The sequence below is a fragment of the Sebastes fasciatus genome, chromosome 24 (assembly GCF_043250625.1).
Source record: "Sebastes fasciatus isolate fSebFas1 chromosome 24, fSebFas1.pri, whole genome shotgun sequence".
Classification (NCBI taxonomy): Eukaryota; Metazoa; Chordata; class Actinopteri; order Perciformes; family Sebastidae; genus Sebastes; species Sebastes fasciatus.
The window spans coordinates 3289593-3316154 of record NC_133818.1 but is presented as its reverse complement, the minus strand read 5'-3'; the positions used below and the strand labels follow the sequence as shown (position 1 = coordinate 3316154).

Sequence of the window (26562 nt, the reverse complement as noted above, 5' to 3'; positions counted from 1 at the left end):
TTATTATAACTGTAAATTATAATCTAAAAATGTGCATTAAAGACTTTAAATTATAATCTAAAAATGTGCATTAAAGACTTTAAATTATAGTCTAAAAATGTGCATTAAAGACTTTAAATTATAGTCTAAAAATGTGCATTAAAGACTTTAAATTATAGTCTAAAAATGTGTAAAAACGTGCATTAAAGACTGTAAAATATTATATAAAAATGTATATTAAAGACTTTAAATTATAATCTAAAAATGTACATTAAAGACTGTAAATTATTACCTAAAGATGTACATTAAAGACTGTAAATTATAGTCTAAAAATGTGTAAAAACGTGCATTAAAGACTGTAAATTATTATATAAAAATGTACATTAAAGACTTTAAATTATAATCTAAAAATGTACATTAAAGACTAAATTATAATCTAAAATGTGCATCAAAGACTGTAAATTATAGTCTAAAATGTGCATTAAAGACTGTAAATTATAGTCTAAAATGTGCATCAAAGACTGTAAATTATAATCTAAAAATGTGCATTAAAGACTGTAAATTATAATCTAAAATGTGCATCAAAGACTGTAAATTATAGTCTAAAATGTGCATCAAAGACTGTAAATTATAATCCAAAAATGTGCAAAAATGTGCATTAAAGACTGTAAATTATATAAAAAATTTACATTAAAGACTGTAAATTAAAGTCTAAAAATGTGTAAAAACGTTTATTAAAGACTGTAAATTATTATCTAAAAATGTACATGAAAGAATCTAAATTATAGTCTAAAAATGTGCAAAAATGTGCATTAAAGACTGTAAATTATAATCTAAAAATGTGCATTAAAGATTGTAAATTATAGTCTAAAAATGTGCATTAAAGACTGTAAATTATAATCTAAAAATGTACATTAAAGACTTTAAATTATAGTCTAAAAATGTGCATCAAAGACTATAAATTATAATCTAAAAATGTGCATTAAAGACTGTAAATTATCTGAAAATGTACATTAAAGACTGTAAATTATAGTCTAAAAATATGTAAAAACGTGCATTAAAGACCGTAAATTATTATCTAAAAATGTGCATTAAAGACTAAATTATAATCTAAAAATGTGCAAAAATGTGCATTAAAGACTTTAAATTATAGTCTAAAAATGTGCATCAAAGACTGTAAATTATAATCTAAAAATGTGCATTAAAGACTGTAAATTATCTAAAAATGTACATTAAAGACTGTAAATTATAGTCTAAAAATTTGCATCAAAGACTGTAAATTATAATCTAAAAATGTGCATTAAAGATTGTAAATTATAATCTAAAAATGTAAAGACTGTAAGAATTATAATCTTGATAACTATGGTTCTTCCACTTGTGATATAGCATATTATTATTATTATTGTTATTGGGGCCAAATCTGAAACACATGTATTATGTTTTATTATCTAACATTTTTTTCCAATCATGTGTTTTGAAAATAATTTTCTTATCTTATTTTGGTCAATGTAGTAATATGCAAACTGGTTATTTCATCATAAGTTAGGTTTCAGTTTCAGAGTTGTAGGAGTTACTTTCTCTTTCTCTGAAAACACGTGGTTACTGTAAGCTCTTCTGATTAGTGGCTTTCCTCCCTGGTAAACTACATTATTTTGCTTTTAATCATATAAATAATATTTTACATATAGTTTGACACACATAGAGTGTATGATAAAAAAAATTGTTTACACATGTTTATTCTTGATATTGTGCTCATATCACTAAATCTAAAAAAAACATACTGTGTATAGTTGTTATTATGGGGAGGATAGCTAACTGACAGAACAGCCGGTTTGCATCGTTCTGATTGGCTGTCAAAAGAAAAGGGGTGGGCCCATGTCGCAAAGCGTGAGCGATGATTGGCTGAGGCTGTTTCCTGTACACTACAGTAGCAGCAGCTGCCTTGCAAACTGGTTGCACCATTTAGGAAAAACTTACTTTTTCGGTAATATATTGGACACTTTTCCTCAAAATACAAGGTAAGTTTGATCAATTAATGCTTCATGAAGTTACATAATGTATCTCAAATCAGCTATCTGTTCTTAATGAGAGAAAACTCTTCAAACAAGCTGAACTACTAAATTTAGCAGCTAGTTGAACTTGATAGTCTTTAACGTTAAAAACGTCTGTTTAGCTAATTTCTTGTTTCACCAGGTGAATCAAACGTATGCCGAATTCACTAGTGAACTATAACAATTTAGATTAAGTGTTGCATTTTTTGTTGTAACGTTAATATTTATTGCAATACAGAAGAAATCCTTAAAAAGTCACATTTCTGGACGGAGTCTGGTTCGCTAGAATCAGCCCTAAGGAGGGTTCAGGTGAGATCTCCACCCTGGGATACTGATAGTCTGATAGTTTTAGTCTGATAGTTTTAATTATTTATATCAGAATTTAACTTTTTAAAGGTGTTTACTGAATCTGTCACCGCCCACCACTCATGTTAGTTAGGAAGTAATTTAGCGACCTGTCTCAGGTGTTTAGCTAATTTCAAGGTAACACCAGGTGAATCACACGTATGCCGAATTCACCAGTGAAAATATAACAATTTAGATTAAGTGTTATGTTTTTTGCTGTGACGCTGGTATTTATAGCAATACAGAAGAAATCCTTAAAAAGTCACATTTCTGGATGGAATTTGGTTCAGGTGAGATTTCCACTGTGGGATAGTCTGACACAGTGGGGAAATCGAAACTTATGGACTTCTCCTCCTACACTCACCTTTGCCAACTTATATATATATATATATATAAAACAAATTATAATAATGTGATTTGAATAATATAAAATAAAATTTGATGCAGCAATAACCATCAATTTCATGTTTAATGAAGCAGTTGTAATATATTCATCTTTTTCAAATGCAAGAATGAGTCAAATCCATGTTCTTTTTCCTCCAGGATATTACTCATTTGTCTTCCTTTTTTTGCACTCTAAACTCTCAGATATTGCACTTTCCTGTTAACCAAAAGGAGAAGACACACATCCTATAATAATTATGGAGTCAGCATTTTCTAATTTCCCAGTTTCTTGTTCTGTAAACAAGCAGCTGGATTGGTGTAGTGAGTGAAGAGAGGAGCTGGATTCAAGCCTTTCACTCTGCTGAAGTGCCCTTGTGCAAAACATTGATTTCTTTCAAGCTCCAGAGCTCCCTGACCTTTGACCTCTGACCACACTGATTGCATTATTCATATATTCCGAAGGTTTTAAGATGACTGCAGCATAAACAAAAATACAAAATGTGTAACAGAAGCAACAGATTACTGCTCATAATCTGAATAAGAAATAGTACTCAGTTATAAACAATAAAAGTATTATTTTTGATGAGTTTTTATGCTTTGACAAGGTTTATTCTTCAACTGTACATATTCAAGAGATCCTTATAAAAAAAATAATAATTTATGTTTTGTATTTATGGTTGAAAAAAAATATCTGATCATGGTCGGATTCTAGTTGAACAAACCTAAAAGTTGGAACCCTGAATCCTCATGAAGCTGCTCTTGTTCAACAGAAGATGGCGCAGTGGTGCCAGCTCCAGATGCTGGACTGCAAATACCTGGAACAGGTGGACCAGCTGTATGATGACTCCTTCCCGATGGACATCAGACAGTACCTGAGCAGGTGGATCGAGAGCATCGACTGGTGAGAGCACAAACACTCAGTGATGGCTCTTTATAAGATCTTTTTATATCTTTTTGTAATGTTTAAATAAGGTTTACTTTCTTTACAAAAAGACACACCAATTTGGTATTAATATTGTTCCACATAGACAAGACATTTGAAGTGGTCACTTTGTGCTCTGAGCACATTTTATTAACCAATCATCAATTAATTAAGCAGATTAATCAGTAATGAAAATAAGCATTAGTTGCAGCCCTATTACAAAAACAGATCAAAACTTAATTTAAAAGTTGTCAAAGCGATTAATGAATATGTTTTATTATTTATAAATCTGCCTTACACTTTTTTTCAATTAATTGATTATCTATAAAATAATCAGAAAATGGTAAATAAAGCGCTTATTACATGTCTTTACATGTCTTGTTTTGTCAGACCAGCAGCTCCAAGCCAAAATATATTTAATTTAAATCAGAAGACGAATCAATAATCTGAGAACATTCTTTTTTTTTATTCGAAAAATGACGAAAGGCGAATAAATTATTTTCAAAATATCAATCAATTAATTGTTTCAGCTTTGGACTTTTTAAATGTTGCATTTCTTAACGTAGGGATCTGTAATTAATTAGTATTTATGTAAGTAAATACAAAAAGGAAATTAAAAGACTTATGAACGCGTGTCAAAAACACAAAAAATAATCATTCAATTACTTAGTGACCTCTTTGAGAATGGGTTTTCACTGATTAACTCTAAGTTATCCAGGAAGATCATTATTGCTATTCATAGTAGAAGTTGCAGTTTAATTAAAGAAGATTATATTAATTCAATGCCAAACCTCCTCTTTTGGACTTATCTTATAAACTAAACAATTAATTGGATAAATAATTATTTAGAAATAGTCATTGGTTGCATCTGTAGTAGTAGTGGTGTGTTCTCGGCCTCCTCAGGGACACGGTGGCGATTCAGGACTCCCTGGCCACCGTTCGGTTCCACGACCTCCTGGCTCAGCTGGACGACCAACACAGCCGCTTCGCCCTGGAGAACAACTTCCTGCTGCAGCACAACATCCGCAAGATCAAGAGGAACCTGCAGGTCCGAACCCAGCCGGAGCAGAGATTTTAACCTTTGTGTGGTGTGTAAGCTGTAATTTAAACTCTTGAGTGTCTCTCTGCAGGATCGGTTCCAGGAAGATCCGGTCCACATGGCCATGATCATCTCCAGAAACCTGAAGGAGGAGCAGAAGATCCTGGCCAGTGCGAAGAGCGCCGAGGTAAGGCCCAGATCAGTGGAAAACGCGAGGCGCACCGCACTGCCTTTTTGTTGCCAGATCAGACGGAGCGTTTATTTTGTTTTTTATTGCATTTTTCTCCGTCTTTTTATTTTATATGTTGCTAGGCAACCACCAAATGAGTGCTAACGTCAAAGAGTATATAAGCAAAGAGACAAAACTCTGGTGTTATTTTGACAATAGCCGCTGTCGCCATTTTGGACTGAAAACGCTAATTACATTTATAATATTTTATTGTTCAACACAGGCCATTTCAGTAGAATATGACAATAAAATAGAAACAAGTCTTAGTTATTTTACAGGTGCTTAAATCCCCAATAATTCCCTAAATGTTGCAGGAATGGTTTTGTAATTTGGCACTAAATCTAGATAAATCTGTTCAATTGGTGCACTTATAATTAATTCTAATAAATTATAAGCACACAACAGGTCAGCAGATATAAAGAATAAAGTTTCCAATAATAAATAAATATTAACTTTGGTTATAAACGGAGCAATTCTCTTACTATAAAGTTTCCCTCATGTCTGCAGCAGGAGGGTGAGGGGACGGTGTCGGCCATGGTGGTGGAGAAACAGAAGCTGGACAACAAAGTGAAGGAGATAAAAGACCGAGTCCAGGTAAAACAACATGGATTAATAAGTGATATGACACCATATACACAGAGTTAAAGTGTAAAGACTGTTCTTTTTCTTCTACTGTTGAAATGTCATTGAGTTTATTCTCAAATGTTGTTCAGGTGGCGGATCAGAACATTAAGAACCTGGAAGATCTGCAGGACGAGTACGACTTCAAAGTCAACACACTGAAGAACAGAGGTTGGTGTTGAAGGTGTTATTAGGTCTACAAGACGCCACAAGTTGGAAAGAGAAATTGTGTGCACGGGGGACGCTGTACATATTATATTCTGTGTTGTTTTCTCCAGTAAGAAATGATGCAGACGAGGCTAGTTTGTGAAGCTAAACTCTGGATTTATTTACGTTTGTGCAGAGAATGAACCGAACGGCATGACACCAAAGGAGCTGGAGAAGGAGAAGATGACGGTCGGGAGGATGTGCTTCGAGCTGAAAGCCAAACGACAGGTGAGCAAACGGAGACGCATTGACTTTGTGAAGACGCTTGAAAAGATTGGCGAGAATTATGGAAAACACATGTTTTAAGGGAAGTTTTGGCTTCTTTTATAGAAACCGATGTAGATGTAGATCTAGATATACTGTAGATATAGATATAAAGATCTAAATGTAGATGTAGATCTAGATATACTGTAGATGTAGATAGAGGTGGTTTTGGTTTCAGGCATCCTGATGACTTTTGTCTGCCGTGTTTCTCAGGACGTGGTGATCCAGCTGACGGACCTCCTGAATGTTACTCAGGCGTTGCTGTCAGACCTGATCTCTGAGGAGCTGCCGGAGTGGAAGCAGCGGCAGCAGATCGCCTGTATCGGCGGTCCGCCCAACGCCTGCGTGGACCAGCTGCAGAACTGGTGAGACTTCCTGTCAACACACATCCTCCGAAAAACACACAAACAACAACAACAGAATCTTTCCTTCAATGACTGTATTAAACATCCTCTTCTCTTTATCCCTCCCTCCTTTTCTCCTCCTCCTCCTCCTCCTCTTCCTCCTCCTTTCTCCTCCTCCCTCCTCCCTTCCCTTCTCCCCCTCCTCCTCCTCCTCGTCCTGCAGGTTCACAGCAGTAGCGGAGAGTCTCCAGCAGGTCCGTCAGCACCTGAAGAAGCTGCAGGAGTTGGAGCAGAAGTTCACGTACGACAGCGACCCCATCACACAGAAGAAAGCTTACCTGGAGGCCCGGGCTCTAGACCTCCTCAAGAACCTCCTCTCCAAGTAAGGAACCTCTTACACACACACGTTATTGATCACCTTATTAATGATTAATTAGGAATTTAATCTCATCCTGTTGTACGGCTCAAACTTAAAATATAATGTGTGTGTGTGTGTGTGTGTGTGTGTGTGTGTGTGTGTGTGTGTGTGTGTGTGTGTGTGTGCAGTTCTCTGGTTGTAGAGAGGCAGCCCTGCATGCCCACCCACCCACAGAGGCCGCTGGTGCTGAAAACAGGCGTCCAGTTCACAGTGAAACTCCGGTAAGAAAAACTGAGCTTCATGTCTGACTTCTGAATGATGGATTATTAATTATTAATATTATTAATTACACCTGTGTTTCTGGATGAAAGGACAAAAACAAAGCAAATCCTCCTCCTATTCCCCCTCTCTCCTCCTCTTCTTTCTTCTCCCTCTTCCTCTCCATCTTCTCTCCTCATCCTTTTTGTCCTCCTCATGCTGCTCCTCATCATCTCCGTCTTCTCTCCTCTTCCTCTTTCTCCTCCTCCTCCTGATCTGCTCTCTTTTCTTCCGTCTTCTCCTCATGCTGCTCTTCTTTCTTCTCCCTCTTCTTCTTCTCCATCTTTACTCCTCATTGTCTTTCTCCTCATCATGCTCCTCCTCCTCTTCTTTCTCCTACCTCTTCCTCTCTATTTTCTCTCCTCATCGTTTTTCTCCTTATGCTCCTTCTCTTCCTCTTTCTCCTCTCTCTTCCTCTCCATCTTTTCTCCTCATCCTCTTTCTCCTCCTCATGCTGCTCCTCATTCTCGTCCCTCTTCCTCTCCATCTTTTCTCCTCCTCCTCCTCCTTCTTCCTGTCCAATCTCTCTTCTCCTCCTCATGCTGCCCCTCTTCCTCTTCCCACTTCCTAATCTCTCCTCCTCTCCATTTTCTCTCCTCTTCCTCCTCCCAATCATCTTCCTCCTCCCTCAAAGAAACAAGGCTGTAGGTCTTGTCATCCTATTTAAAAAGGATGACATCTTCCTTTCTCCTCCTCCCCCTCACCTTCCTCTTCCCACAAAATCAAATATTGTTGCAAAAGGAAGAAACAAGGCTGTAGGTTTTGTCATCCTATTTCTTAAAAAAATAAGTATTTGTGATGTTTTTGTTTTCAAGCCTGTCCTCTTCTTTCTCCCCCTGCTCGTCTTCCTCCTCTCTCCTCCTCTCCATCTTCTATCAACGTCCTGTTTCAGTTGAACGTCTTGTTTTTGTTTCAGGTTCCTGGTGAAGCTGCAGGAGTTCAACTACCAGCTCAAAGTCAAGGCCCTGTTTGATAAGTAAGCTGCGTTCAAGAGTTCACGTTAACCTGTGTGTGGTTGAACATGTTGTTTAATAATAAATCTTCTTCTGTTCCTCAGAGATGTGACGGAGAAGAAAGGGTACGTCTCAAATCCATTTACACACATTTCAGTATATATTTTATGTATTTTTATTGTATAGAGCTTATAAAGCTATTATTATTATTATTATTATTATTATTATTATTATTATTATTATTATTATTAATAATAACTAAAGACAAGTTAGGACAGTTTCAGGGGGGGAAAAGCTTTCGTTGGGCTCTAGAAAATATTTGAATTGCTCCTCATCCTGCTCCTCATATTTTTCCATCCTCCTCCTCCTCCTCCTCCTCCCTTATATTCCTCCTTTTCATCATGTTCTTCCTCCTCATCCTGGTCCTACTTCCTTCTTCTCCTCCTCCCTTTCCAACTCCTCTTCTTCCTCCCTCTTCCTCCTCTCCATCTTCTTCCTCCTGCTCCTCCTCCCTTTCCAACTCCTCTCTCCTCCTCTCCATCTTCTCTTCCTCTTCCTCATATTCTTCCTTCCTCCTCGCTCCCATATTCCTCCTCCTCCTCCTCCTCCTCCTCTTATTTGAATGTAAATAAATGTTGAATAAATTACTGTTAACGACTCCTAATAAATTGACTTATTGATGTTGTGTCTATTTTCAGGTTTCGGAAGTTCAATATTTTGGGAACAAACACCAAAGTCATGAACATGGAGGAGTCGAACGGCAGCCTGGCAGCAGAGTTCAGACATCTGGTAAGACTTCTGTTTATTTTTAATCGACTTTTGCTGTTTTGTTTCAAAGCAGGAAGTGTAGAATTTTAAAGCTAAATTGTATAAAGAGTAAAAGTTGTTTGTGCTTTGATGAGGGGAGGTGCAGGCGGGTTAAACCTAAAAATAAACAGATGATAGAAACTTTTATGTAAAGCAAGTTTCTCTAACTTCTTCTTGTTCTTCACGCAGCAACTGAAAGAGCAGAAAGTCGCCGGCAACCGAACGAACGAGGTAAGAGCCTCAGTGATACTGTTGAGAGAAATACTTGTTCTGGTTTTAATCCAAAATAACAAGAATATTACATGATAAGGGGATAAAACTAAATTATTGCAAACATGGCAACCGAGCAAACGGCTTAAAGGTATTCATAAAAAGTAAAATATCTCTGAATTGCAGTATAAAGTACTGTAACAAGGTAAAATTTTGAAGTACTTTACTTGTTGAAATGTACTTAGTTACTTACCACCCCTGGTTAAAGGTCAAATATATTAAACAAATAAAATCATCCACATATATCTTTGTTAAATGTACTCTAACATGAAGTGTGAAGAAAAATGTAATATTATAGATCATTTCTGGTCTCTTATTAATTATTTGTTAAATATTTAGTTTTCAAAAGGGGTTTCAAATGTTATGTATTTCTAATTTTTAGCCAATTTAGGCCTAAAAGAAGCATCAGTACAGAGTGTACACAACTCTAGGGTTTTTTATGATTATTGCACAAGTCTCCCACTGACCACACCCTTTCAGAATAAAACGTTATAGAGACATAAAACATCAGAAACATGACAGCATGTTAAACAACACACAGGTTTTGCTCATGTGTAGAAAATGCGGAGTGGTTGCATTATTCCTTATTTATGGCTACTGCAGGAGTCTTATTTGTTTCCTTCAGAGAGTTGTGGAGGTTTTGTGTTGTTTCATCGTGTGTGTTATAGTTTTGTGCGAGCTGAATGTGTGTGTGTTTGTTCAGGGTCCTCTGATCGTCACAGAGGAGCTTCACTCGCTCAGCTTTGAGTCCGAGCTGCAGCTCAACCAGTCGGGACTCAACATCAAACTGGAGGTGAGATCAGACGACAGGAGTTGTTATTCACTCTGGATTTCTATGTGGGTTTGTTCATGATTTTATCCTGTTGTGTGTTGTTGTTGTAGGCCATGTCTCTGCCGGTTGTGGTCATCTCTAACGTCTGTCAGCTGCCCAGCGGCTGGGCCTCCATCCTCTGGTACAACATGCTGACCACAGAGCCCAAGGTGAGCACACACACACACACACACACACACAAAAGATAAGGTATGCATTGATTTAAAGCTCATCCAATAGATGGTCAGGGTCCTTCTCGACTATTGGCAAATATTGTCTTATCGCAGATACACAAGTGATTCAGGTGTTGCAGTCGCAGATTAACAGATTAGAAGTATCGAAAACAAAAATAAGAGAGCAATTAAAGTCAAAATTGCAAGTTGAATTGACAGTGGTGTGATTAGTAACAGCAAAGTCAGCTGTAAACAGCGTACACCAGACTAATATAAAACATGATTAAGCAATGATACTTAGTATTTGTCTGTATTAATCTAGAAGTATAATATAGTATGGGATATAATTAGGGCTGTCAATCGATTAAAATATTTAAAAGCAATTTTTTTATCTGTTCAAAATGTACCTTAAAGGGAGATTTGTCAAGTATTTAATACTCTTATCAACATGGGAGTGGGCAAATATAGTGCTTTATGCAAATCTTATGCATATTTATTATTGGAAATCAATTAACAACACAAAACAATGACAGATATTGTCCAGAAACCCTCACAGGTTTTATATACATTTAACATAAAGAATATGCTGAAATCATAACATGGCAAACTGCAGCCCAACAGGCAACAACAGCTGTCAGTGTGTCAGTGTGCTGACTTGACTATGACTTGCCCCAAACTGCATGTGATTATCATAAAGTGGGCATGTCTGTAAAGGGGAGACTCGTGGGTACCCATAGGACCCATTTACATTCACTGATCTGGAGGTCAGAGGTCAAGGGACCCCTTTGAAAATGGCCATGCCAGTTCTTCCTCGCCAAAATGTAGCGTACATTTGGAGCGTTATTTAGCCTCCTTCATGACGAGCTAATATATATATAAATATTGGTGTTCGCTTCAAAAGTTCAGGTATGTTTGACATGTTGTTATTTAAGTTTCTTCTTTTCTCTCGTCATCCTCAGAATCTGAAGTTCTTCCTCACCCCTCCGCTGGCGAAGTGGTCTCAGCTGTCCGAGATCCTCAGCTGGCAGTTCTCCTCCGCCACCAAGCGAGGCTTGAACCAGGAGCAGCTCAACATGCTGGCTGACAAGCTGCTTGGTAGGAAGCACACCTTTTTAAAGATGAACGCCTCTGATACCTGCAGATGTTTTACACCGTTAGGGCTCAGTGGAGGCCTTTGGCACAGAGGAATTAAGCGTGAATGTAAAACTTCAAATGTTTCTCTGCAGGAGCCAAAGCCCAGAGGAACCCAGAGGGACAAATCCCCTGGGTCAAGTTCTGCAAGGTGAGTCACAGTCTTTTTAAAAACTACAAAGAACGATTTCTGACTGAAATAATCAATTCACTATTTGCTGACAATAACATTATGAAAATAATCATTAACATTAAAAACATTCTTTTCTTCTTTCACATGGTTTTATTCTGTCAGGTTACTATTTTATTGTTCTCATTGTTGTTGTTTTTTACACTTCACCGTGACTTTGCTAAAATAAACACCTTTTCTTTTGCCCAGCAGCAGAGTGCCAACGAGAAAGCTTTTCCGTTCTGGTTGTGGATCGAAGGAATCCTGGATCTGATTAAAAGACACCTGCTTTCCCTCTGGAACGACGGGTGGGTGCTATTGAGATAAATGCAGTGGAGTACAAAGCATGAAAAGAAAAGACTCACGTAATGTACAAGTACCTCAAATGTGTACAGTACTTGAGTACTCAATGTACTGAGTTACATTCCAGCCCTGTTGTCATTCTGTTTGCAGCTCCATCTTGGGCTTCATCAGTAAGGAGAGGGAGAAGCATCTGCTGAGTGACAAGTGTCCTGGTACCTTCCTGCTCAGGTTCAGCGAGAGCAGCAGGGAGGGAGCGATCACCTTCACCTGGATCGAACACGACGTCCACGGTGAGCACAAAGTCTCTCCTCAGCCACATAAAAACACCTCCAAATTTCAGCGATTCATTTATAGTTTTACAAATTCGTTCACTCTTTTTTGTCTGCGCAGAAATTAGTCAAAAAACAACACGAAAAGGCTACCCACCTGTTTGTTGTCTTTAACTTTCAGTCCCTAAAGGAAGTCACTAGTCCTGGTTAGTTAGCTACTAACTATTACTATACTACTGATATTACATCACAAAGATTTTTGGGCAATTTATAGCACAGTGTCAAATCCTTTATGTTGACTATTGTGTGATTTTTACATTCAAAATCAGACTGAAAAAGTGAATTAACGGCTTCTAAATACATTTGCTGGTCATACCATTTCACTCAAACAAGTTACTTGAAAGTTTGCAAGAAATGTACAACAATAGGAGATTTTAAAATCTTCACTTTTTAAAATAATAATAATAAATGTATTATTTATAAATTATTTATTATTTTATACAGCACATTTCAAACATCAAAGTGCTGTACAGCAAAAAACAAAATAAAATGAATAGAAACAATAACACAGGTGTTAAAGACAGAGGTCATCAGGGGCAAAATGTATCAATAAATAAGACCAATAAAACAGTACAATACATAAAAACAATGGTGTTAAAAATGATAAAAAGTAATTAAAAGCAAAATCATAAAAATAAGTGTCTTTTGGCCTTGAAGCTTATTTATAAATATGACCTTTTGTGTAGTTCTATTGCAGTTCTTAATACTATAAGTTAATCAATAAATTATAAAATGTCAGAAAATAGTGAAAATTCCTAACTAATTATAATTATATATAATATAACTTCCCACAACCCAGGGTGTGTCTTCAAGCGTCTTGTTATGTCAGACCAACAATCCAAAACACAAATATATTCGGCAAAGATCGGGGCATTTTTAAATGGTTTCCTGTTATGTCTGAAAAGGGAAAGCATCAAATCAAATTTCACATCAACAATACTGATTAAACGTCTCTCTTAATGAACCCAGACAAGGCGCTCTTCCACTCCGTGGAGCCGTACACAAAGAAGGAGCTGTCCGCCGTCTCTCTGCCCGACATCATCCGCACCTACAAGGTGATGGCCGCCGAGAACATCCCGGAGAACCCGCTCCGCTTCCTCTACCCCAACATCCTAAAAGATAAGGCCTTCGGGAAGTACTACCCCAAACCCTCAGAGAGTAAGTCAGCAAACTCCAGTGGTGTAAAGTACAATTACTGTACTTATATATATAATATACTGTACTTTTCACTTCACATGTATTTGACAGCTGAAATTACTAGTTGAGGTAAATAACATTAATCAAACCTTCTTTTAATGCAATTCAATTAAAAAAAACAATAATAAGAATAATTTGCAGAACTCTTATATTTTGTATATTGTATAATTAAACACCATCAAATATTCACCACTTACACTTAATCTACCCAGTAACAATATACACATTTTTATACCAAACTCCATTCAATTTGTAACATTTTAATCTGTGTTCAACTGACTTCCAGCTCCAGAGCCCATGGACGTGGAGAATGGTCCAGAGAAGAGTGGCTACATGAAGACGGAGCTCATATCCGTCTCAGAAGTGTAAGCAGTATTTATGATAATTAATATGATTTTATATTTTATTAGTAACGGCTTGAACAGAGACAATATCGATGCTTTCTGTCCAGACATCCGTCGAGACTGCACGACAACATGATGCCGATGTCTCCTGACGACTATAAGGTTTTATCGCAGTATGTGAGTCCCAGAGACATTGATGCTGTGGTGAGCACTGCTTTGTCCTATTAGTTAACACATTGCTGCTTTGCACTGCTGACTCAACCTTTAATGTAAGATCTTAACGTAAGGGCTACCCTACGACAAACATTTTGCGTTATCACACAACACAGTTATCACAGTAAGTAAATTAAAACACACACAAAGAGTACCCTGCACTTATAATGCTGTAAAATGAAATCTGAAGTTTTCTTTCTCCTTCTTAATTTCTCCTGTGATCTGATTGGATCTTCTTTTTTTAAATAGATTTAAGCTGAGTTTATGTCTCTCTGTATGTCCAGCTGTAAATCTTGCTGTCTGTTTGTCATCTTGCTCTGCTTTCAGACCAACAATCTGATTTCTGGATTTGGAGAGTTTGACGTTCAGGTAGATGCAGTTTTAATCTGTTGCTCTACACTTAAAGGGACTGTTTGTAACTTCTGATTCTTACCAACAGTCCCTTTAACACTGCTTTTAAGCTACAGTTCTCAGCACAAGTTGCTTCACTTTGTGTCTCCGTACCTTTTTATTCCTCTTTCAGAAAATAAAAATGGACTTAAATTTATTAAACAATCAAATAAGCTGTTGTCCTTCTCATCTTTTCTTCCCAGATGAGTGCAGAATTTTCGGACCAAAACTGAGGGAGTTTCTTCACTTCATCCACGTCCTCATACTGTACTTTCTTCTTTCTTTCATATAAAACGCTCTTAGGGGACTTTGAAACTCTCAGATAATGGGATCAGGATACAGGTACAGTAACCAATCCCCTAAAGCCCCATTTCAGGGTTCCTACGCTGTCTCAAAGTCCTGGGCTGAATTTCAGTCCCAGTCCACCCCTGCACAGAGCTGCCTCTCTACGCCTGTATGTCACAGGCAAAACAGCTCTGCCCCCCAAAGTGGAAGATGTTGGACAAGTCAAATATTGTCCAACTTTTCGCGTAGCAGTGTGGACTGGACGGCCACAATGGAGAAATGCAAGTTGTCCGAGGGGCTGGCTGGACAATCCCAAATATAAAGCCTGGCTGGCTAAGGATTCCAAGTAGGAAAAGAAAGATAGATACAAACTTTGTGTAAAATCATGGGGGAGGTGGCAATTGAAAGCCATATGCAAAGGCAAAAGCCCCGTTGTCATGTCACAGCATCCTCTGCACCAAGTCACGAAAATCGACCAAAATGTCTGGAAAATGTGTAGGAACCCTGCCATCTGGACAAAATAAACATATCAGATATGGTCTGTCCATCGAGAATAAACGTCCTTAGATCTTGAACTTGCTTGTTTTTAAGTTTTCATCATCAAAGTAATCTCCCCTAGAGAAATAAATCCAGTCCGAATGGGGCTTATATAGAGCTTAGACATGATCTGTCACTTTAATTGTGTACATATATATTTCTTTTTATTAAATGTGAACTTTAAACTCCATAGTAATCCCAGTAAAACAGTGAAATTGAAGAATGTGATTCTGCATGCCTATATCATTTTTCTAGCAGAAACTGTGAGCTAAAATCGTGATTTGCATTCCTGTAGCACTTAAATGGAGATTTTTATTTATTTTCTATCATTAGCTTTGGGTTTCACAAATGATGGGAGCTAATGCAGATGAACTGTTCTATGACCGGATGTGTGTTAGTATAATTGGGGATTTTGAATGTCCATGTAGCTGAGACTGATATTTCATTATTAAACCTGCCTGGGTGAGTCATTTTGTGTGGCACTTATTTATTATTATTGTAGAGGTATGCTTTAAGTTTACCAGAACAGTAAAGGCACCTTAGTTTCACACAAAAAAAGTTTATTTTTCATTTATTCTGCAGGGCTTAAATCAGAAAATGTTCTTCACACCAGATGTCTGATGAATCTTTCACAGTCTCACCAGGGATTTGATGACAGGCTGCAAACATTTGTGACAGGAAGCCGTCTTTGCTGTGCACTGTGCTGCTGCAGGATTCACATCTGTGCAACTGAGAGAAACATATATTTAAGATTAGAATATGTGCAAACTGTTCTCTCATGCATTTACAACAAGTAAGCTCATTTTTATTAGCTGGAAATGGGGGAATTTTTTTTTTAACACACAATATGCAATTTTCTGCCACTAGGGGCCTCTCAATAAAACCCATAACAAAAGACTGAATTTGGTGTTGTTGAGTAGTGTGGGATCATGGGAGTTTATATTTATAGAGTTTATACAGCTCTGGAAAAAATTAAGAGACCACTTCAAAATTATCAGTTTCTCTGGTTTTACAATTTATTGGAATGTGTTTGAGTAAAATTACATTTTTTGTTATATTCTATAAACTACTGACAACATTTCTCCCAAATTTCAGGTAAAAATATTGTCATTTAGAGCATTTATTTGCAGAAAATGACAACTGGTCAAAATAACAAAAAAGATGCAGTGTTTTCAGATCTGGAATAATGCAAAGAAAACAAGTTCATATTAATTTTTAAACAACACAATACTAATGTTTTAACTCAGGAAGAGTTCAGAAATCAATATTTGGTGGAATAACCTTGATTTACAATCACAGCTTTCATGCGTCTTGGCATGCTCTCCACCAGTCTTTCACATTGCTGTTGGGTGACTTTATGCCACTCCTGGCGCAAAAATTCAAGCAGCTCGGCTTTCTTTGATGGCTTGTGACCATCCATCTTCCTCTTGAAGACTTTTTTTCGATATACTAAACTATGACTTTTTTTCGATATACTAAACTATGACTTTTTTTCGATATACTAAACTATGACTTTTTTTTCGACATATTATACAGGAGGTTGTGGGTTCAACCCTTATGAAGTGCAGTGACTTTTAAGGTCCAACATCCTAAATGAAGAAATCAAATACACCGAGAAACACATCACTTGCGTTAAGACCGATAGCTCAGAGTGATAGAAGCTGGGTTAGAAGACTGGAGGTTATGGGTTTGATTCTTACGTGGTGAGTTTTGAGATCTAACTTCCACAATGACGAAGAGAAAATTATACTCTACACCTCATAAAAAGTCATCAAGAGGTCAAATAAGCCAGGAAACAACAGTAATGTAAACTGGATAAAACCTTCTTGTTATCCGGTGTAGTGTGTTCAGACGTCACAGTGGTAAATGTAGAGTCAAATATAACTTCCAATACATTTGATGTCAGGCAGCTTAGCTCAGGGAGTTAGAACACTGCTTGGGTAGCAGGAGCTCATGTGTTCGAATCCCAGACATTGACTTATGCTCACGGCAGTCTATCCATATGTTAGGTTCACCTAACCAGGTGGGGTAGCCACCCCTCCCTCCCCCAGCACAAACAAGCTGGGTAAGTGACATGAGTCGGACGAGCAGAAGAACCGAACAAGTGGAACCGGATGACCAGTAGAAGGTAGCTGAGGCTAGCGGAGCGAAGCGGAGCTAGCCTCAAGTTAGTTTAACAAGAAAAGTGTATTAAGTGTTTTAAGTGACAAAATGAAAAAGTGTATTAAGTGTTTTAAAAATGAAAACCTTGTTAATATTCTTTATGAGTCCACCTGTAAATGTGTGGGATTTGAACACCTGAGCTTCCAATTCCCAACCAGTGTTCTAGCTCATTGAGCTATTCAATCTGACATCCAATTTATCAGAGGTTATATTTGACTCTACGTGTACAACTGTGACATCATAACTCATTGAGCTGGATAACAATAACATTTCAACTCCCTGCCAATCCTGGGTCTTGAACACATCACCTCAGGTAGTTCACAATTCCCAACCAGCATTTTAATTCACTGAGCTGTACCATCTGACATACAATTTATCGGAAGTTATATTTGACTCTACATGTACAACAGTGACGTCATAACTCATTGAACCAGATAACAATAACATATCAACTACCTGCCAACCTGGGTCTCGAACACATCACCTCAGGTAACTCAGACTTCCCACCCAGCGTTTTAACTCACTGAGCTATTTCATTTAACAAGGAACTACTTGTCGGAGCTTATACTTTACTCGTGAATATGTCAAGAAAGATATAAAAATCTGACCCAACACTCATGTTTTTTTTGGTCTTATTCATTTTGGATGTTGGCCCTTAAAACTCACCACTGCACCACATAAGGATTGAACCCACAACTTTCAGTATTACAAATCATCTTCTATCACACTGAGCTATCTGTCATAACGCAAGTGATGTGTTTCTTGGCGTATTTGACTTCTTCATTTAGGATGTTGGACTTTAAAACTCACTGCACTTCATAAGGGTTGAACCGAAATTTTTTTTTATTTTTTCGACATACTATACTATGACTTATTATAAAAAAATTTCGACATACTATACTATGACTTTTTATGACTTTTTCAACATACTATACTATGACTTTTTATAATTGTTTTTAGACATACCATACTATGACTTTTTTCAACATACTATACTTTGCCTTTTTATGATTTTTACTTCAAATTACACGATGACTTTTTTCGACATACTATACTATGACTTTTTATCATTCTTTTTCGACAAACCATACTGCAGCAAGAAATTAAATGCATGATTTAATTTTTAATACTGATATTAGGGCTGCATCATTAGGGCTGTTGGTTGACACCAACTCACAAATATATGTAACTTAATAACCTTTGAAATATTTTAAATAATACATTAAACCACCTTTTTCTGATATGTTGGCACCAATTTATAAATATATGTAACTTAATAACCTAAAAAATATATCACATAATACATTAAACCACCTTTTTCTGATATGTTGGCACCAATTTACAAATATATGTAACTTAATAACCTAAAAAATATATTACATAATACATTAAACCATCTTTTCCTTTTTTTGTTCTTCTTCTTTGAGGTATTTACTTATTTTGTCTTACCTTTTATTTTATTTGTTTTCTTTGTTAGATATGTGAAATACATGAAATGTCATGTCTCTCTTTCTTTGAAATTCTGACTAAACATTTCATTGTATAATTTAATTATTAATATTGTTAGTCTGTCTGTATGTGTATATATGTATATATGACTATATGTAAAATTCAATAAAAATATTATTTAAAAAACATCTTTTTCTGATGACTTGACACCAATTTACAAATATATGTAACTTAATAACCTAAGAAACAGATAGATAGTAACTTTATTGATCCAGAGGGAAATTCGAGTTTCCAGCATCACAGTTCCATAGTGCAAATCATGTTAGTAAAAAGGCAGTAAAAAAGTTAATAGTGCAAAGTACAAAGTACAAAAAACATACCAGATATAAAAATATAAGGAGATGAAGAAAATAACAACACATTAAACCATATTTTTCTGATGTCTTGACACCAATTTACAAATATATGCAACTTAATAACCTAAGAAATATATTACATAATACATTAAACCATCTGTTGACAACAAACATCGTGTAAAAGTCTACCAACAGTATTTACTTACTTACCTGTGACTTTATTCAATCAGAAAGTCCTCACATTAACTCAGCTCTAGGTAGCATCACTGTGGTCTGTGTCACACTCTAACAGTTCCCCAGAACAACACCAACTAGGAACAAACGATCCTATTGTTACATTTTTATTTTTTAAAATTAAGTCCCTTACTCTTAACATATCACTTACCGTAACTTAAACTCCCCCAATATTACTATTAAATTACAAAAAATGTGTATTCTCAACATCAGTCAGAATATTAATTATTAATGCCACTAGTACTCTGGAGTACTGTGACACTTATAAATTATCTGTACAGATATACATACCTCTAAAGCAGGGGTCAGCAACCTTTACTATCAAAAGAGCCATTTTAGGCAAAAATAATTAAAACAAATCTGTCTGGAGCTGCAAAACATTTGAGCATTGTGATGAAGGTAACACAGTTTATAGTCTAAGTATATAAGTCTAATGCAGTGAGGGCCAAAGAGACAATGTACTACGGAGTATTAGGGCCACATTCAGGGAAAAAACATCTGAGATTTACAGAATAAAGTCATAATATTACGAGAAAAAAGTCGTAATGTTACGAGAATAAAGTCATAACTTTAGAAGAAAAAAAGTCATAGTATTACAAGAATAAAGTCATAACTTTACGATAAAAAAGTCGTAATATTACGAGAATAAAGTCATAACTTTAGAAGAAAAAAAGTCGTAATATTACGAGAATAAAGTCATAACTTTAGGAGAAAAAAAGTGTTAATATTACGAGAATAAAGTCATAACTTTAAGATAAAAAATATCATAATATTACGAGAATAAAGTCATAACTTTAGGAGAAAAAAGTCTTAATATAACGAGAATAAAGTCATAACTTTAAGATAAAAAATATCATAATATTACGAGAATAAAGTCATAACTTTAAGATAAAAAATATCATAATATTACGAGAATAAAGTCATAACTTTACGAGAAAAAAAGTGTTAATATTACGAGAATAAAGTCATAACTTTACGAGAAAGAAAGTGTTAATATTACAAGAATAAAGTCATAACTTTACGATAAAAAAGTCGTAATATTACGAGAATAAAGTCATAACTTTAGAAGAAAAAAAGTCGTAATATTACGAGAATAAAGTCATAACTTTAGGAGAAAAAGTGTTAATATTACGAGAATAAAGTCATAACTTTAAGATAAAAAATATCATAATATTACGAGAATAAAGTCATAACTTTAGGAGAAAAAAGTCTTAATATAACGAGAATAAAGTCATAACTTTACGAGAAAAAAAGTGTTAATATTACGAGAATAAAGTCATAACTTTAGGAGAAAAAAAGTGTTAATATTACGGGAATAAAGTCATAACTCTAAGATAAAAAATATCGTAATATTACAAGAATAAAGTAATAATTTAATGAGGATATAGTCGTAATTTACAAGAATAAAGTCATAATTTTATGAGAAAAAAGAAAATGAGACAAAAAATGGCTGTCCGATGAGTCTTTGATTTGTGCCAAAAAGTAAGAAAAAACTTATTGGAGCTTCTTTTCAAACATCCCCACAGAAAACCCATGAACTTTTGTCCCTTTTCAGTAGTGGGTTTACTCCGAAAAAACATCACAATATCTGACCTGCTGCTGCTCCAGAATTAGACATTAGCTCACACTAAAAAAAATTATCACTCAGCAGAGATTAAGATTTTTATCAATTAACCCCCCATACATAATGGAAGTGTAATCTGCTTCCGGAGCAGTTAGTGAGGTCATGTGAGCGTCTCTCAGCATCAGTGGTTTCATTGTGCTGGATTTACCGACTGCTCACACTGCAGTACATGTAATCCACACGCTGCAGACACAAAGAACCAGGAGTCCATTTTGAATTGCAGTCTACATGACAAAGCCTGAGTTACTTTAGACAAAAATGTTACAGCTGTCCAGTTAAGATTTTATATAAAGCTAGTATAAAAATGTCACTTCTTCCAACCTCTTAATTGGAATATTTACTGGTTCTCTTGACCTTATAGTAAACTGAATATATTATGTTTTGCATTATTGGTCAGACAAAACTAATATATCTTAAAACACCACAGTTGTGCTGGTCAACATTTAATATATCAAAGACAGAAGAATTTAATCAGTCGACATCAAAAGTTTCAAAAATAATTCTGGTTCAAGCTCAAATTGAGATTTTAAGATTTGACCTGTGACTCTGGGAAACAAAGGTAACAATTTTAGACCAAAAATATGATTTAAAAAAGTCAAACATTCATAATGAAAATCAGCTCAAAACAGAGGACAAAAGTTAGATTAGGTTCATGTTGGTTTCTTTATTTGCAAGGACTTATATTTGCAAGAACTTCAATTTGCAAGAACGAACTTCAATTTGCAAGAACAAACTTATATTTGCAAGAACTTCAATTTGCAAGAACAAACTTATATTTGCAAGAACTTCAATTTGCAAGAACGAACTTCAATTTGCAAGAACTTAAAATAAACGAGGCAGGACACTCATGTAGCTGGACTGGTGGACTGAAATGGAACCACAGAAAGCTACAGATGATCCAGTGATCTAGTACTCCTCGCCTTCTTCATCCTCCTCCCCGACGCTGTCAGTGCCGACCTCTTCGTAATCCTTCTCCAGGGCCGCCATGTCCTCTCTGGCCTCTGAGAACTCTCCCTCCTCCATCCCCTCTCCGACGTACCAGTGGACGAAGGCCCTCTTGGCGTACATCAGGTCAAACTTGTGGTCGAGGCGAGCCCAGGCCTCAGCGATGGCGGTGGTGTTGCTCAGCATGCACACGGCCCTCTGCACCTTGGCCAGGTCTCCTCCAGGAACCACAGTGGGAGGCTGGTAGTTGATGCCCACCTTGAAGCCTGTGGGACACCAGTCCACAAACTGGATGGTGCGCTTGGTTTTGATGGTGGCGATGGCAGAGTTGACATCTTTGGGCACCACGTCGCCACGGTACAGGAGGCAGCAGGCCATGTACTTGCCGTGACGAGGGTCGCATTTCACCATCTGATTGGCTGGCTCGAAGCAGGCGTTGGTGATGTCAGCCACCGTTAACTGCTCGTGATAGGCCTTCTCTGCTGAGATAACTGGGGCGTAGGTGGCCAGAGGGAAGTGGATACGAGGGTAGGGCACCAGGTTGGTCTGGAACTCCGTCAGGTCCACGTTCAAGGCTCCGTCGAAGCGCAGGGAGGCGGTGATGGAGGAGACGATCTGTCCAATCAGCCTGTTGAGGTTGGTGTAGGAGGGACGCTCGATGTCCAGGTTCCTGCGGCAGATGTCATAGATGGCCTCGTTGTCTACCATGAAAGCGCAGTCAGAGTGCTCCAGGGTGGTGTGGGTGGTCAGGATGGAGTTGTAAGGCTCCACTACAGCTGTGGACACCTGGGGGGCTGGGTAAACCGCAAACTCCAGTTTGGACTTTTTGCCGTAGTCGACGGAGAGACGCTCCATCAGCAGAGAGGTGAAGCCAGAGCCGGTTCCTCCTCCGAAGGAGTGGAAGATCAGGAAACCTTGGAGTCCTGTGCACTGGTCAGCCTGAAAATCAAGAGTAAGTGTTTAAAATGCCATCATGGATCAATAACGTTGTTCAATTAAAAATGATACACTTGCAACATGTTTTGAGAATTAAAACTCACCAGTTTGCGAGTCCTGTCCAGAACCAGGTCAATGATCTCCTTGCCGACTGTGTAGTGACCGCGGGCGTAGTTGTTGGCTGCGTCCTCCTTGCCGGTGATCAGCTGCTCTGGGTGGAAGAGCTGGCGGTAGGTTCCTGTACGGACTTCATCTGAGGAGCAAAGAGAATACTGGCTTACAGTGATGCTCCGTTTCACGCCAAGTGCCAACAACTTTTGGCATGGTTTCAGTACATAAAGTCACAATATGTAAGAAACTGCCTGTAATATGCACCAGTTTGAATAAGTATTAAACATCTAATGAATGCAGTAGTTCCCTCTTTGATAATCTTACCTATTACTGTTGGCTCCAAGTCCACAAAGACAGCTCTGGGAACATGTTTGCCAGCTCCAGTCTCACTGAAGAAGGTGTTGAAGGAGTCGTCTCCTCCTCCGATGGTCTTGTCGCTGGGCATCTGACCGTCCGGCTGGATGCCGTGCTCCAGGCAGTAGAGCTCCCAGCACGCATTGCCCATCTGGGTTCCGGCCTGGCCGACATGCATAGAAATACACTCACGCTGCAGAGAAAAGAGACAAGAAATCAGCCATCAGTTAGTCATAAAAAGAGGTAAACTGGCATGTTGGATTTATATAACAGGAACCACAACCAGCACTGCTCAGTAGACCACTTACAAATCAAAAAAGTGACAATAACCTGATGTTTTCAGGTGGAATTTCATTCATTCATTCATTCATTCTCACTGTGCAATTTAATTTTCCACTTAGTCTGTTTATTGTCAATACTGTATACACTGCTCCTATTTTTATACTTCCTATTTGAATGGTTCATATTTTGTTACACTTTGTTTAGCTCTTTTTTACTGTGTTAGCTGATGCTTATTGTTTTTTGCACTATCCCCTTTCCTGCTGTACACTGCAAATTTCCCCACTTAGGGACCAATAAAGGAATATCTGTTCTAACTGTTGCAGTTCCCTTTTTAGTCAACTCCAGATGCCATTTTTGTAAACACTATTGATGAAGAAATTAATCAACACATGAATATTTATGCAGATAAGTGTATGGTTCCATATTTAAAAAAAGGTTTGATTTATCTATGAGCCTATAAAAGAGAAGGGGGGCAACAAAAAAAAAGGCCGATATACTGGAGAGCCAAATCTAGGCTGCTAAATCTCAATATTGTCCTATAAATCCAGTGCCAACCCAATTATTTTATGTCTGGGTTTTAGGCCTCAACCATGTCTGCAGAGTCACATTGCCGGTTACTGCAGACCCGTGGAGGGTTAATTCTGCTTTCCTGCCCCTCCCAAACTGAGACTGAGCAGCAGCAGCAAAAAAAAACCCCACCCAGAAGGAAGGAGAGCACAAAGACAATCCCTCCATCCTCATATCCCACCAGGCAGGAAGAGGCTCTCCATCCTCCAGCTCCTCCTCACTGCTACAAAGACAGTTATCTTTGTGTTGCGTTCACGGACAGGGCGTTTTCTGATCTTTGTGTTACGTTCACGGACAGTTATCTTTGTGTTGCGTTCAGGGACATGAGCTTCCAGCCACACTGCTACAAAGACAGTTATCTTTGTGTTGCGTTCACGGACAGGGCGTTTTCTGATCTTTGTGTTGCATTCACGGACAGTTATCTTTGTGTTGCGTTCAGTGACAGAAGCCTCCAGCCTCACTGCTACAAAGACACGTGTCTTTGTGTTGCGTTCACGGACAGGGCGTTATCTGATCTTTGTGTTGCATTCACGGACAGTTATCTTTGTGTTGCGTTCAGGGACATGAGCTTCCAGCCACACTGCTACAAAGACAGTTATCTTTGTGTTGCGTTCACGGACAGGGCGTTTTCTGATCTTTGTGTTGCATTCACGGACAGTTATCTTTGTGTTGCGTTCAGTGACAGAAGCCTCCAGCCTCACTGCTACAAAGACACGTGTCTTTGTGTTGCGTTCACGGACAGGGCGTTATCTGATCTTTGTGTTGCATTCACGGACAGTTATCTTTGTGTTGCGTTCAGTGACAGGAGCCTCCAGCCTCACTGCTACAAAGACAGATGTCTTTGTGTTGCGTTCAGTGACAGGAGCCTCCAGCCTCACTGCTACAAAGACAGATGTCTGTGTTGCGTTCACGGACAGTTATCTTTGTGTTGCGTTCAGTGACAGGAGCCTCCAGCCTCACTGCTACAAAGACAATGTCTTTGTGTTGCGTTCACGGACAGTTATCTTTGTGTTGCGTTCACGGACAGGAGCCTCCAGCCTCACTGCTACAAAGACAGTTATCTTTGTGTTGCGTTCAGTGACAGGAGCCTCCAGCCTCACTGCTACAAAGACAGATGTCTTTGTGTTGCGTTCACGGACAGGGCGTTTTCTGATCTTTGTGTTGCATTCACGGACAGTTATCTTTGTGTTGCGTTCAGTGACAGGAGCCTCCAGCCTCACTGCTACAAAGACAGATGTCTGTGTTGCGTTCACGGACAGTTATCTTTGTGTTGCGTTCACGGACAGGAGCCTCCAGCCTCACTGCTACAAAGACAGTTATCTTTGTGTTGCGTTCAGTGACAGGAGCCTCCAGCCTCACTGCTACAAAGACAGATGTCTTTGTGTTGCGTTCACGGACAGGGCGTTATCTGATGGCGCCATTAGCATAAAAAAAGCCGGTATGGAGCACAGCCTTCAGTCTGTTAACGTTACACGACAATAGATCAAATAGAAACACCGTTTTTCTGCTCTAACTATCTAAATGAAGTATTTAGTAATTCAAACGGTCGAACGTTTCAGTCCAACGGCTAAATGTCGTCATTTTAATTGATTAGCTTCAGTTCGGCCTCCATCCTCGTCACATACGGTTACAGTTTACACAAACACGACATATATTAACCGAGAACAATCAACTGTACGTCCATTTAACGTAATCACACGGATTTTGGTGAGACATTTTATAGCTACTCACCATTTTTTGTTGTTTTTTTCTTCCTTCTCTCCGACGTTAAAGAATCGGTAGTTGAAGGCAGTAGTGACGAGCGGGCTAGAGCTGCTGCTATTTATACCTTCTCAAGGAGGCGGGGCCAAAGCGGCGGTTTGAATTTCCTCTGGGCGGGAGCAGACGTTGGGAGGATGCTGCATTCAGGCAGGGCACGAAATATTCCCTTTCCTACAGTTAAGCTGCGTCATCTGACAGAAATTTTAATAAAAATGAGAGAAATACACATGAAAAGATTACAAAAAACATATACAACAAACATGTATATTTCATTATTTTCAGATGTTGATAACTTTCTAACTAAAGCTGTCAGACAAATGTAGTGGAGTAAAAAGTACACTTTGAGATGTAGCCTAGTGGAGTAGAGATATAAACTAGGAATCTTGAAGTAAGCACCTCGAATTTATACTTGAGTAATGTACTTAGTTACCTCCCTGTCGATGATGATGTCATTTCCTGGTTTTTCCAAGAATATGCTTGCTCACTGATGGAGAACCACCCTCCCACTCTACTGATTAGTATAAAGCAGGGGTCAGCAACCTTTACTATCAAAAGAGACATTTAAGGCAGAAATAATAATAAAAAATTCTGTCTGGAGTTGCAAAACATTTGATCATTGTGATGAAGGTAACACAGTTTATAGTCTAAGTATATAGTATATAAGTCTAATGCAGTGAGGGCCAAAGAGACAATGTAATACGGAGTATTAGGGCCACATTGAGGGAAAAAACATCTGAGATTTACAGAATTAAGTCATAATATTATGAGGAAAAAAAGTCGTAATATTACGAGAATAAAATCATAACT

The 26562-nt window shown here is 37.7% G+C and overlaps 2 protein-coding genes across 18 annotated transcripts; one reads left to right on the top strand and one right to left on the bottom strand.

Annotated features, from left to right (window-relative positions):
• Window positions 1–1859: 1859 nt before the first annotated feature.
• On the top strand, window positions 1860–15443 carry stat1a (signal transducer and activator of transcription 1a). Of its 16 annotated transcripts, none has more exons than XR_012593036.1 (26): window positions 1860–1997; window positions 3530–3660; window positions 4585–4729; window positions 4812–4907; window positions 5460–5543; window positions 5663–5741; window positions 5914–6005; window positions 6255–6406; window positions 6609–6767; window positions 6932–7024; window positions 7978–8037; window positions 8119–8139; window positions 8713–8803; window positions 9011–9052; window positions 9795–9884; window positions 9974–10072; window positions 11035–11170; window positions 11302–11357; window positions 11586–11683; window positions 11829–11968; window positions 12977–13165; window positions 13491–13569; window positions 13656–13752; window positions 14089–14130; window positions 14355–15364; window positions 15402–15443. XR_012593036.1 is itself a non-coding variant. In XM_074627569.1 (25 exons), the coding sequence occupies exons 2-25, from the start codon at window positions 3533–3535 to the stop codon at window positions 14382–14384; spliced, it is 2295 nt and encodes a 764-aa protein (XP_074483670.1). In that variant the 5' UTR covers window positions 1860–1997; window positions 3530–3532; the 3' UTR covers window positions 14385–15443. The 16 variants fall into 16 exon arrangements, 11 of the variants coding, with proteins under 11 accessions (XP_074483670.1, XP_074483669.1, XP_074483666.1 ...); XR_012593035.1 differs by having other exon boundaries at window positions 5457–5543; window positions 11589–11683; XR_012593034.1 differs by having other exon boundaries at window positions 5457–5543.
• A 6000-nt stretch (window positions 15444–21443) lies between these two features.
• On the bottom strand, window positions 21444–25845 carry LOC141763164 (tubulin alpha chain-like). 2 transcript variants are annotated; one of them, XM_074627579.1, is made up of 4 exons: window positions 25726–25845; window positions 23116–23338; window positions 22785–22933; window positions 21444–22683 (listed from the first exon to the last, which is right to left on the bottom strand). In XM_074627579.1, exons 1-4 carry the CDS (start codon window positions 25726–25728, stop codon window positions 21706–21708), a joined length of 1353 nt encoding a protein of 450 aa, XP_074483680.1. In that variant the 5' UTR covers window positions 25729–25845; the 3' UTR covers window positions 21444–21705. The 2 variants fall into 2 exon arrangements, with proteins under 2 accessions (XP_074483680.1, XP_074483681.1); XM_074627580.1 differs by having other exon boundaries at window positions 25722–25841.
• Window positions 25846–26562: the final 717 nt, after the last annotated feature.